Source organism: Piliocolobus tephrosceles, chromosome 5 (assembly GCF_002776525.5).
Source record: "Piliocolobus tephrosceles isolate RC106 chromosome 5, ASM277652v3, whole genome shotgun sequence".
In the NCBI taxonomy this organism is placed as follows: Eukaryota; Metazoa; Chordata; class Mammalia; order Primates; family Cercopithecidae; genus Piliocolobus; species Piliocolobus tephrosceles.
Window position 1 is genome coordinate 23,204,304 of NC_045438.1, and position 13,969 is coordinate 23,218,272.

At 33.9% G+C, this 13,969-nt stretch overlaps 1 protein-coding gene across 4 annotated transcripts in view; it reads left to right on the top strand.

The window, feature by feature from the left end:
- The window catches only part of NKAIN2 (sodium/potassium transporting ATPase interacting 2), a 1,025,502-nt gene that overhangs the window by 546,877 nt on the left and 464,656 nt on the right, over positions 1-13,969 (top strand). For all 4 annotated transcript variants that reach the window (XM_023230729.1, XM_023230731.1, XM_023230730.1 and 1 more), the window contains one exon: positions 4,044-4,124. In XM_023230729.1, the coding sequence (XP_023086497.1) occupies positions 4,044-4,124 (81 nt within the window). The remainder of the gene's footprint in view (positions 1-4,043; positions 4,125-13,969) is intronic.

The window sequence follows — 13,969 nt, forward strand, 5'->3', positions numbered from 1 at the left end:
TATATTTTTAAATATCCAAATAAATACATCTTTGGAGATTACTGTTATTTTATTCATTCATTCATTCATTCATTTTGAGATGAAGTCTTGCTCTGTCACCCAGGCTGGAGTGCAGTGGTGCGATCTTGGCTCACTGCAACCTCTGCCTCCCGGGTTCAAGTGATTCTCCTGCCTCAGCCTCCCTAGTAGCTGGGATTACAGGCCTCTGCCACCATGCTTGGCTAATTTTGTATTTTTAGTAGAGACACGGTTTTGCCACGTTGGCCCACTGGTCTCAAACTGCTGACCTCAGGTGATCCACCCACCTCGGCCTCCCAAAGTGCTGGGATTACAAGCGTGAGCCACTGCACCCGACCCTACTGGTTATTTTTTAACAAGAAGAGATGATGATGTAACATAATCGTCATAATAAAATGACAACATATAGTGAAAATTCAAGTATTGTGTACTTTTCAACAGTTGATCATTCCATTCTCACGGAAGCCATGGAGTTTGCTACTACTAATAAGCCTATTTTGTATTTAAGTCAACTTAATTGTAATAGGTCATATCACTTGAAGATAGCCAAAGAGCATAAAGTGACAGAACCAGACATTACGTTCTGCGTTCTTGTTCTCTATATGCTAGTTATTTGCATATAATCCATTGCCTTTCATATGGTTCCATAAAATTATTAATTTTGGTGACCAAAACATAAAGTTTTCAGCTTTTTAACCAAACGAAGTATAATTTACATTTATACATACACATAAATGTAACTAAGTATAAATGAAGATTCCAAATTTTTATTATATTTTCAACATATACTGAAGTAATGACTGTGCCATATATACCACATGAATACAGATAAACATGGTTAGCATTTAATAAACATAAAATATAATTTTAGTTATGAAATTAAAAAGCTTCTGCATTGACATTTTTAAATACTATATTGGAAAGAATGCTTGCCGACGACAAATTTTCAGGAGAATTTGATATGTATAATACAATATCTCTCATTAGCTCATCAGCCATTGCTGAAATCTTAGTATCCTACTGCTTTGACTTTTAGTAAATGGTGTTTATTTAGCTCTCCATTATAAATAATATGGGGACAATATATCATTGTGCACAAAGGACATGATAAAACATTATAATCAGTCATGCTTTCTCTGTCTCTTGTAATCACTTAAGTCATTGAAACAAACTTAAATTTCTCCTTAGATCTCTGTTCTATAGCTGAAGTTCCTCTCTTGCTACAGCCTGCTTAGCTCGCTGATTCTGTCTCTACATCCAACCCTCAACTCATAGAGTTTCTCAAATTCTGTATTTTGTCTTGGACCATTTAGTTTGCCCTAACATTATAGTCCATTGAGCAATGCACACATTAAGCAGTTAGATGAAACCAGGTCCTTTAGAAAACAGTTATCATTTATTGTTACATAAACTCCTCATGTAGAGCTCTCACTCCTCATACTACATGAATGATCATAGTAATCTAATAAAAACCATATCTGAGAGGGAAGAACGGGTTCTGCATCTGAAAATAATAGCATTTTCTCCATATTGCTACTTATTCATTGACTTACAAAATATTGTCTTAATACCCATTTTGTGCAAAGTACTAAGTTAGGAACCTAGGAACATAAAAATTAAAAAGTAGTCTTTTAAGGAGCTTACCATTGTGCATTGGAGAAAATATGCAAATAATCAGATATATGACATTTCATATGAAATTAGGAGAAACAAAGTTCATTGCAGCACTAAGTAGGGCTCAGGCAATTCTTGTTCATGAAGGAGGTGATATTTGAAGTAACCTTTTAAAGAAATGATAGGTGGTAAGAAGAGTGCCTAGGGGAAAGTAAAAGTATGCAAGAATACATGGATAATTGTTGGGAGAAAAGCTGAGTGTTGGGAGAAGCTGAGGCGGGGCTTGCATGTCTGACTTAATGTAAAAGAGCCTTGGAACATGTCCAGAGTCCAGAGTCTAAAACCCCTTGTGGCCTTTGGAACACCAAACTCTGTGCCACAGGGCAGAAGGCTGCCCTGACACACCACAATCTAAGCCCAGGGCATAAAACTCCTCATGGCTTGGATAGAATCCAGGGCTCATGGCTCTGGATTGTGTCTAGACTTACTAGCTCTTTGTCCCTTGCTCTCCCAGGATGGATTGTATTTTGAGTTCAAAGAACCTGCTCTCCATTATCTCAAGTAGCAGAATATGTTCCATATGCTTCAAAGGAAATACTAAACCATCAGAGCTGTAGATCATATGCTTGCCCTTTCAACCCCCACCTTCTCACCACCTGTTTCTTTGTTAGAGCACCAATAAACAGACTGGGCTTCCAGAGCTTGGGGCCTTTGCAACCGCCACACTCGCAATGGCCCCCTGGACCCACTTTCTCTCTCAAACTGTCTTTTCTCATTCCTTTGACTCTGCCAGACTTCGTCACCCCCACAACCTGGTGTTGGGTCTGATCACTCCAACAATAATACACAAAAAGACACAGAGGTGGGAAATAACTTTCCATCTATATGGAAGAGCAAATAATATATGTGTCTGGAATCGAGGATTACTCCAGAGATCAACTGAAATGCATATGTTGTCTCAAAAGATAACAAGGTGCAAGAACATGATCATGATCATGATCATGGAGGTTCGTGAAGCATAAATTAAAGATGTTGGAACTCACCTAGAAAGGATAGAAGCCACTGGCATTTGTTTAGAAGGGAAGTGACATGATACAATCTTGTTTCACTTTTGAAAAATTCACACCTGCTCTTTCCTTTGTTTCCAGGACCCTCCCATGAAAGTCCTTCCAACCCCCCATGCTTTTAAGTCCATTCATTTTAAGCTTGATTCATCTCTTCTAGAAGGTGTTTCTTAACCTCTTTTGTTAAGCTTTGCAGATTCTTTTTCCCAGAACAGGTTATGTACTCCTCTCATTTTCCTTCCTTGTGCTCAGACTTTATATATTTTTATGATTCCTGTATAATAATGATCTATTTTTAAAAAATCTATCACCCTCACTTGATTTGAGTTCAGGAGGAATTCATCATTGGTCTCTGTATTCTCAGTGTCTTGCTAGCACGTTGCCTTCTGGGTGCTTCATACGTTTTAGCTGACTGAATGATCAGAACTATATCTTAGTAAGAAAATCTGTCATCATTAAAGAAGGTACACTAAAGAGAAAATAGAATAAATTTAGGGACACTAGCTAGATGGTCACTGTAATGGGAGATAGTGAAATGATAAAATAAGAAGGTGAATGGAGATGTGAAAAGGAGACACCAAAGAGGGAAAGCTGATTAGAATGGGACAGAGACAGAAAGACTGATTTGAAGATTATCGTTGACAACGTGGGAAAGGGTTATACATTGTCCTACATGGGGATGGTTTTGCTAAGGAAACTGTGAGTTTTCTTTTGGTGGGTTTTATCTGACATCTATGTTAGAGCATTGAAATTTTTTAGATGTCCAGAAACTATAATTATTCACTCTTAAAACAAAAATGTGGATTACTCTTTTTTGTCTTAAAACCAGAAAATTTATCCTGAGGCAGGTTTGAGCTGTAATACTATGAGTCTGTAACAGTAAGAAAAAAAAAAAAAACTCAACAGTCCAGCCTGGCCAACATGACAAAACCCCATCTCTAATGAAAATACAAAAATTAGCTGGGTGTGGTGGCACGCACCTGTAGTCCCAGCTACTTGGGAGGCTGAGAGTGCAGAATCACTTGAACCTGGGAGAAAGAGGTTGCAGTGAGCCAAGATCATGCCACGGCACTCCAGCCTGGGTGACAGAGTGAGACTTTGTCAAAAAAAAAAAAAAAAAAAAAAAAAAAAAAAAAGAAAAGAAAAGAAAAAAAAAAAAAAAGGAAAAAAAAAAAGGAAAGAAAAAACTCAACAGAGATAAACGTACATCTAATCCTGTTCCTTAGAGAGAAGCAATATCTAACCTTTCCCACTAATCTTATATTTGGGTGTGTAAAAGTTCAAGTTTTATTTGATTCAACTGATTCCAAATTAATTATATGTTATTTCTCTCTTGCTTCTCTACAGTATGCTGTCTGGCTAGTCCTCTGGGTTACGTGGAATGTGTTTGTTATCTGCTTCTATTTGGAGGCTGGGGACCTCTCAAAGGTAATTTACCTCTAATTTGCCTGAGTCATCAGTAGTGTGTTAGCAAGTGTCTTCCTAAGTAAGGCAGAGTCTCATCCTGTTCTGCTTGCTTAGATGCACCTCAATGAAAGTAAAATGAAAGATGTCTTGATTTATATTTCTGCATTTTTCTCTTAAAAATATGTTTAGTGAGTCACAAAAATGTACTTTTTCTTAAGCAAAACTAATGTGAAATGGTGATCATTATAGTGACCAGGCAATGTACTTTAAAACGTTAACCACTGAGACATTTCTGAAGCAAAATGTGAATTAAAAAAAAAAAATCTTGAAGATTTCTGAAATCACTTAGTTTGCTTATTACTCTGCTAAACATTTTCATTATTGATTTTAAATAGCAGTGTAATAATTTAACAGTTAATGGCCTTGGTTGAATGAAATTCTTACTAGAGGGATATAATATGTTACAGAAATGAATAAAATAAACCCTTTATTCTAAATAGGCTAGGAAAACTAAATACTTGCTTTTTTCACTTAGTTTTTTTGTGCTCTGTATGTGTGTATCTTGCTACTGTATTTTTCACATGAATGCCCTTACTACTCAAATAGCACAGACTTTAGATCTCGAAAACCATCATCCTTCTGTTAGAATGCAATTGACAACAAGTAAGTAAAATGAGATAATCCATTCAAGGTAGTAGCAAATTCTGACACTTGAGAGAGTTTCAAACTTGTATGTACTTCCTCGTATTTAAAACTTCACAACATAAAAATTGTAAAAATATTCTTTTACTTACCCTGTATTAGAGCAGAAGGCCCTTGCAAACATGTTGATGTTTTTAAAACCTAGAGATACTTGCACGCTTTAAAAGACCAAGACAGCTAAAAAAATTTTTTTAAAGAAAATTCCTCAAGAACTACCTTTGCCTTGTCAAGCTATATATTTTGGCAGGAGAGAGAAGAGGAGAATGGTAATACACATTTATGATCCTAAATGCAGGAGTTCCACAAAGCACTCAGCATGTGCTGTTTGTTTATTATTTAACTGTGATATGTAGCTTTCTATCAAGTGAAAATCATCTTGATTTGTTTTTGTTCAATGAGAAAAGATGAAGGATAAAATAAGAAGATGACATCATGATATGAGAGAGAACCAAAGCTTCTCGAAGGTGTAATTTTATGATCAGAATGTGGACAAGTCCTCACCATGGCTGACAAAATCTCCCTAGAGGATGCCATTTCTGTGTTTCTTGCAGGGCATCATTCCCCACACTCTGGTTAGCAGGCAGTCTTTTCAGGAAGGTGCCGTGACCAATGAAAAGAAATTGTTCAGTGGCTCTAGGAGGGACCCAGACAGGATTGCTGCTGAAAACTCACATTCGCCTCAGTGTAAGAAAAGCAGACACGCTTTCCCAAGGATTTGAATTCCTTGCCCAATTTATATATCTCTGCTACTCTATAATCCACTTTCTTCAAAGAAGTTCCACAGTAGGATGACTTTTAATGATATTTTCAATTTTAAATAATCACCTTAAAAATTGTAAGGCAGGTGTTCAGACATATTGCCTGAGTAAAATGATCCAGCAGATCAGAGAATTTGTTTAATATTAAGGAAAGAGAGAAAGAGATTTGAGCAAAGCTGGCTGTACAAATGTTCTGTAATTGTGTTCACTGCTCCACATGATGACTGCAGGCACAGAATAAAGCTCGTGACTTCATGACCTTGGACACAGGCATTGAAACCACAGCCAGGGCGCTAAGAATTCTTCCAATGTACACGGGCAGATAATGACTATTCCTTGGCAATGAAACAGTTAATCTTTTATTTTCTTCTCATCCTATAAACCAAGGCTAGGCTGTGCAGAGCCCATAAAAATTTAATAATTTCCTTTTTAACAAATAATCTAAAAGAAAACCATAAAGGGCAAAGTTATATAGTTATCTGTACTGGGTTTTCTTCTCTTTCCTGTTCAAAGGGTTTGAAAAAAGGTATATTTACACCATTTAATTCTTTAGTTGTTGCAACTGCCTCATATTCTTCAAGTAATACAGTGCTAGAAGGAAGCAATGGTAATGAAAAATGTACAGAAACATAGAAACTCAAAAATGGTACACATGAAACTTCTGATAATATTAAAAGAATGTAAACCATTGTTTTTCTCAATCCACTAAAAAAAAAAATAGTTTGAATGTGTCTAACCTATGAATGGATCAGTTAGTTTGAGGCTGAGGGAGACATTTGTGAAATAGAATCAGGGTTGAAATTTTGTGGGCTTTATATATGTGAAAGAGGTGTATTTATTTCCATGAAATCTTTTGTAAACAGGTGATGGCTTCATAATTGATATTGGTAAGAGGTAATAAAATGTGGTAAAACATTAAGGTAAATTTTTGTTACCTGATTAGAGTTTAGAACTTTGTGCTGTCTTCTCTGCTTTTTCTAATGAACTATCTGCGAGATGCTTATGAGTGAAGCAGAAATTAGAATAATCAACCAACTCCCTGTGTACATTCATATTGAAATGACTTAATTTCAATAATGTGATACACAGGACTAACCCTTTTGATTCTGCTTTCTTTGTATACATAGGGATATAGTTAATATATTTTCTTCATTGAAAATTCTATGAAAATCCAACATTATTATTAAAATTTCAAATAGCATATTTTAATTACAGTGTCCACAAAATCTAAGGAAAAATAAAAATATTCCACCGGAGAAACTTTTAAATGTTATATCATAGTTAAATTAACAAAATAATGGGAATATAATATAAAATGATACATAAGATGATAGCAGCAAATCAGCATACACATTTAATATAATTGTAATTATTTCTGCTTATGCTAATGCATGAGATATTAGTGTTGAAACTAAATATCCTAAAGCATTTAGCAGTGTGTAACTTCCTGGGTTGATATTTTCGTAGATGTCCTGTTAAGGAAACTGAGAAAAAATTAGTCTGTAACCTGAAGTGTCTGCTAACTGTTTGAAATTGCCTTACAGCATCAAATGTGACTTGGGCTATTGAATTAATACTTTTGACAATTCCTCATATAGCCTTATTATTCTGTTGTATTATTCTTGACAATTGTGGTTCTCTTGATCATATATCAAATAGAGAGAAATAAGAACTAACCTCAGCCATCAACTGAGTTGAGTTATTTTCAACACAGGAGAGATATGCTATTTGTTCTGAAGTAATTTTTAAGTTGAAAGTATATAGCAGTAAGAAGGAAAACACATATAATATGGTAATTAATCTATTCAGTTCGTCATCTGGGAGAACAAAATTTATTACATTTTTTTTTGAATAGTAATACAAAGGGAAGGAAACTTAATGGTCTTCTGACTGTCTGTAAAAACCTATATTATATTGCATATGATAAAATTATAAATTACTCAGGCTGAAATTATATACTTATACTTTTCTTCATATGACTGTTTTCAGATATGTTTCTACCTTCATAATGTACGGGGCACCATTAGTGAATGATGTGCCTAACTTTATAAATAAAACAATAAACTTACAGAGCATGAAGGATAAACCAAGGGATTATTGTACACTTAAAACAACCCAATTTGTCTTTATTTAACCCTTTGGGACTAGGGGATGCAGGTATATCTCTCTCAGATGTCGCTATAGTAACAGAAATGTATATCTAATGTATGTTTCAGAATGAACACATCCTAGAAAGCTGTCATATTTTAATAATTTTGATAGTTGCTACAAAGATCTAGATAAATCTTATCAATTTAAAAATTTGTTATATAAAAAAGCCATGTAACAATGTGGCTTATTTAAGCTTTAGGGAATAAAATTGCACTCTTGTGAATGTTAACGGACAGGAAGGAGATAAAACCTGTCATATACTGTAGGCTATAGGGAACAAATCCTTAAAACCAGATGCAAGCGCAATGTGGAATAATGTACCGTTCCAACAATCTCAGTTTTATTTCTTCTGTAACAAAATGAATAATTCATTTAGAAAGATATCAGATATTTGGATTCTTTTGCTCAACAAAATTTGCTTTTCTGACCTCCTATGTAAAAAGATGGTATGCAGAGAAATATATTATAATCTTTTTTATTTGAAAAAAACAACTCTTCCTCTTTACTTTTCTTCATGAGATAAAAATATATGAGCAATTACTATTAAGCAAAGACTACCTATAATAATTGATTTAAGACGAAATTTAACAAATATTATAATGACAATATATGGCGTTCATTTTTTAAATTTTGATTTTCTTGCTGTAAAATTTATATATCTGAGAAAATTTCAATTAACTATTACTAAACTAATTAGAAAAATTTTTATTTCCCAACTATCAAAGCAGATTTTTGCCTGATGATGCAGGGAAAGATATTCGACCTGTTATTAATAATTAAATGTAATGTAACTCTTTCCCAAATCTAGAAATGAACCAACCAGTTAGAATTTGGTCAGTCACCATCTCCCTTCTCTTGTTTTTCTTTATACTTCATTGAATTAACCTAATTCTTTCCTCATTTCTTAAATTCATTTTTCTTTATTTTCTATTTCCTTTTAATATCTCTAACGTGAGGAAAAGAGTCCATGAAATGGTCTTATTCTCTGTCTCCATTCTTTTACTTGAAAATGCCATTCACTGACATAAACTATAATCTTTACACATGTGTCTACCAGATTCATATTTTCAGTCTTGACCTTGTGGCTAAGTTAACATGTCACATCTCCAACTCCCTGCTGGTGTCAGGCCAATTCTATTGTCACCTTAAATTCAAAATGTCCAAAAGGATTTATCATCATCCCCAAAGAATCCAACTTCTTTAATTCACTTTCTACTGAGAGAAGAAAAAAGAGAATAAAGCAAAATTTATTTTGAAAAAAAAATGAATAAAGGAGGAAACATAATTTTATTATCATTTTTGAGATAGAGTCCTGCTCCATCACCCAGGCTGGAGTGCAGTGGTGCAATCTCAGCTCACTGTAGCCTCCGCCTCCTGGGTACAAGCAATTTTCCTGCCACAGCCTCCCAAGTAGCTGGGATTACAGGTGCGTGCCACCACACTAAGCTAATTTTTGTATTTTTAGTAGAGATGGGGTTTTGCCATGTTCGCCAGGCTGGTCTGGAACTCCTGACCTGAAGTGATCTGCCCTCATTGGCCTCCCAAAGTGTTGGGATTACAGGCATGAGCCACCACACTTGGCCAGAATGTTTCATATGAACTACCGAAATCCTTATATAAATTGACCATGAGATAAAGCAAGAAATATATATTTGTATAATTTATCTAGTACTTCTGTGTGTATATATATTGTAAACTTTAGATACCAATAAGTTGAAAACAACAGAGATCTGTTAAAGTAATGATTACTCAAAAAAGGTTATATTCCAAAAAGATCAGCTGGCTTTGTAAACGTGCTATACCCTGGGTGCATTTGTTGTTTCTGGTTGAGGCAGGAGGCTGAGAATTCAGGCTTTACACCCTGTTGAACGCTATTCTTTGGCAAATGTATAAATCAGCATAGCTTTGAGGGAGGTGGTCTAAAGCACATAGGCAATTTTTCTGTTAAGGCATTAGGCAAATTCTGTACTAGGCTAAAAATATAAATGGAAAACTCTGTAAATGCATAATGAAAATTTTTCGGCAGTCATGCCAAATTAGTTTGAAGACAGGGAAGGACTCTGTAGAATAAACTAGACTTTCATGTGAAAAGACCTGAAGAACAAGCCAGAGGCAAACCAAGTACAGACTGAAGATTACCAGAACTAAATACAGATACAACTCAGCACAATTCTTGATTGAAATAAGCTGATTACCCATCACTATATCTCTCTAGTTGAGAGAAAAGAGAAACATCTTAGGATCAAGATACCATTACTTTAGACATTTACAATTTATTTATGTGCATGACATCAGGCAATTGAAAATCATTACAGATGCTAAAAGAAAGAATGTAATGATTGAAAGAGAAGAAGATACACAATTGAAATAGACCAAGAGATGATTCAGATATTTTAATTATCTGATGAAGATTTTTAAAAACACATACACAATATATTAAAGAAAATAAATGGGAAAACTGGAACTAATTCATTGAAAGAGAAAGAATTTACCCCCCGAGAGCTGGAATTTGTGTAAATAATCAAATGGAAATTCTAAGACTTAGAAATATAATATCTAGAAGCAAGAACTCATTAAGTAGGTTTAATAGTAGATTTAAAAGAATAGAAGAGACAATTAAGGAACTTGAGAAATAATTTATTAACATTTTCCAAACTAAAGCACGGAAAAGGGTTAAAAATACCAAAAAAAGAGAGAAAAGAATGTCAAAAACTTATGGGTTCAACAAAAGATTCAATATGCACATTATTGAATTAATGGGATAAAAAAAACAGAATTGGATAGAAGCAATATCTGAAGTGAATATGATAGAAAGTTTTCCAAAATTAATTAGTAATATCAACTCACAGATTCAAGAATACTTTAATATTTCAAGTGTAATCAAGAAAAACAGATTTAGGTATAGATGAATAGAAACGTTAAAAATCTAAATTAAAGAGAAAATTATAAAAGGCGCACAAAGATCAAAGACCCAAAGACCCAAAAGAACAGAAAAAGACTGACAGTTGACCTTTCAACAGGAAGGCAATTGAATGACATCTTTAAAGTGCTTTAAAATGCCAACCTAGAATTCTTTAACCTGCAAAAATATTCTTCAACAATTAAGATGAAATGAAAGCATTTTTCAACAACACCTAAGATAAATAATTATTAGCAAACTTTAACGGAAGGAAATACTAAAGGTAGTTATTTAGGCAGAATGAGAAAAAAAACACCCCAGGGAGAAAAATCGAATTTTAGGAAGGAAAGAAGATACTAGAAAGAATAACAGAGGTTGTATTGTTAAACACAAAACAATAGCAATAAAATCTTTGGGGATGTAAATGTTTGTAAAATTAAAATGCATTACAACAATAACACAAAAGGTAGAAAGGAGCTAAAGTGTTCTAAGGTTCTAGCATTATTATGGAAATGTTAATGGTAATATTTATGTTAGATTATAATAGTTCAGGACTAGTAATTTCTAGAGTGACTACTAAAAGACAGCATAACTCCTAAAAACTAACTATAGCTGAAAAATTAAATAATGAAAGTAATTGATTAGCCTAAGCAATGCTAAGAAGGAAGAAATGCTAAGAACAACAGAGAGGGTCAATAAGAAAAAAAATATCAAGATGAGTGCTGTAATCTTAAATATATCAATAAATATATTACATATAAATGTACTAATACTCCAATTAAACGCCTGCTAAGATTGTTGATCTGGATAAAGACACAAAACCCAAATGTATGTTGTCTATAAGAGATATGCCTTAAATAGGATTTAAATTATAAGTTAAGAACAAGTAAAAGTCTGTTCCTATGCACACAAATGTAATTTTTGTAGATTTGTGATGCAGTAATTTTAATATAAGATGAGGTAATATTTAAGGCAGGAAACATTACTATAGATAAAGGGGGAAATGTCATAATGATAAAAAGGTAAATCTACATGAAGATGTTGCAATTCAACATTAACTGAATAAAATAATACAGCTTCAAAGTATATGAAGTAAAATTAATAGAATTAAAAGGAGAACCAGCCATATCCACAATCACAGTGGGAAACTTTTACACTGCTCTCTGGATATATCAATCAGATGAAAATTCAATAAGGATATAGAATATCTATCTAAACAGTTAAAAAACTTGATATAATTGACATATATAATACACTCCACCAAACAAAAGGGTTTTCAAAGGCATATAGAATATTGAATCATACCATGATTCAAAATGTAGAATAGTCAAATTATAGAATGATTTGCAATTATTCAGCAAGTATTGTCTGACAACTATAGAATTAAGCTAGAAAATCTGCAACTGTGTGGAAATTAAGCAATACGCTTCTGAACCTATGGACCTAATAGGTTGGAATGGAGTTTAGAAAGTATTTTGAACTCAATAAAAATGAATTTATTGCTTAAAAAAACTTGGTGGTGTGAAATTACAGAAATGCTTAAAGGAAAAAATATGACCTTAAAGGGAGATATTAAAAGAGAAGAAATGCTGAAAACACAATGATCTTAACTTCCATAGCCAGAAGCTAGTGAGAGAACAACAACCGAAACTTCTCTAAAGTGAAACTTTCTATTAACAAGGATAATAGCAGAACTCAATGCATATACAATAGGGGAAAAAGAGCAATAAAGCCAAATTGCCTTTTAGTGTTTATAAAATTGAGGAGGTCCTTATCAATAGTGATTAAATGAAAAAATAAGTAAAATCACATTTTCCTAGTATGACAAATAACTCTGTAGATGATTGGAGAGAGAGTACACTATGAACAAGTTTAAACCAATATATTTGACAATCAGGGTGAAATAGACAAATTCTTTGGATACCACAACTTGAAATAAATTAAAAATCTGAAGACCTTTTTATCCATTAAATAAATTGCATCATTAATCAAAACCTTTTGACAGAAAAAACAAAAAAACACTTTGTGTTCACATGATTTCACTGAAAAATTCTCAAAAATGTTTGGGAATGTTGTACTACCAATATACACAAATTCTTTCTAAGAATACAGCAGAAATGCCTCCCATCTCATCTTTTGAGGCCAGTATAACCTTACTTATTGGGGAAACGTGTGATTGTCAAATGACAGATTACTGAATTGAAATGTAATAGTAGGCCAGGCACAGTGGCTCATGCCAATAATCCCAGAACTTTGGGAGGCTGAGGAGGGTGGATCACCTGAGCTACACCAGCCTCGGCAACATGGTGAAACCCCATCTCTACCAAAAAGACAAAAAATTAGCCAGTTGTGGTGGTTCCCACCTGTATTCCCAGATACTCAGGAGGCTGAGGTAAGAGGATCGCCTAAGCCCAGGAGGTAGAGGCTGCAGTAAGCTGAGATCGTGCCACTGTAATCCAGCCTGGGTGAGAGAGTGAGACCCTATCTCAAAAAAAAAAAAAAAAAAAAAAAAGAAACAGTAATAAATAAGAATTTACAAATGCTGAATAACTCTCCATAAATTTATAAATAATTATGATATTCTTTCCCACACTGTATTGTAATATGTATTTATATTTCCATCTCTCCTTGAATTTGCTAAAAGACCACGCATCATTGTTACTCAGGAGAATGTCACTGAGCCACCACACAGTAGTGAGGAATTATAGAATCAGTTAGGAACATTTTAGATGTTTATAAATAAACCCATTTGATATGTCACAAAACAAATGCAACAAGTTGTTCTTATCAATATCTTCTAATTACATGTTTCTTTAACTATCCTTTCTTCAATGTTGGAATCATGTTTTATGCATCCCCTGGATCAAGGAAAATGTCAGGCACATGAACGATGCTCACTGGAATGAAATCAAATGGTAATAGAGTGGACTTCAGTAATTGTCTAGATGTACAAATACAGCTGCTGGGGACTTTTTCTTCTCCTCCACTATTGCATGGATAATGCGGTCTACACCTTTCAGGTCAATTCCAGCACTCTGCGGTGGTAGCAAGCAAAAGGAAAGTAATCCCAGCATTAGGTCACCTCAAATCAGGGCTCTTGAAAACTAACCATTATATAAATCACTTTGACATCTTTTTAATTGTAGATTATGATTCTCTTAGAGTAAGGCCTAAGTTATTTCATCCCTAACTGCTATGTGATGACATTCTTGTTTGCCTATCAAACATATTTTGAGTTGTAAGGATTTAATTACTGGGAACTTTGACATAGGGCACGAGGTAAGTTCTTGATTTCTGGCCATCCTTTGAATCAGGGATCCTAGGGTACATCTTGATAATTGTGCATAAACAAATTC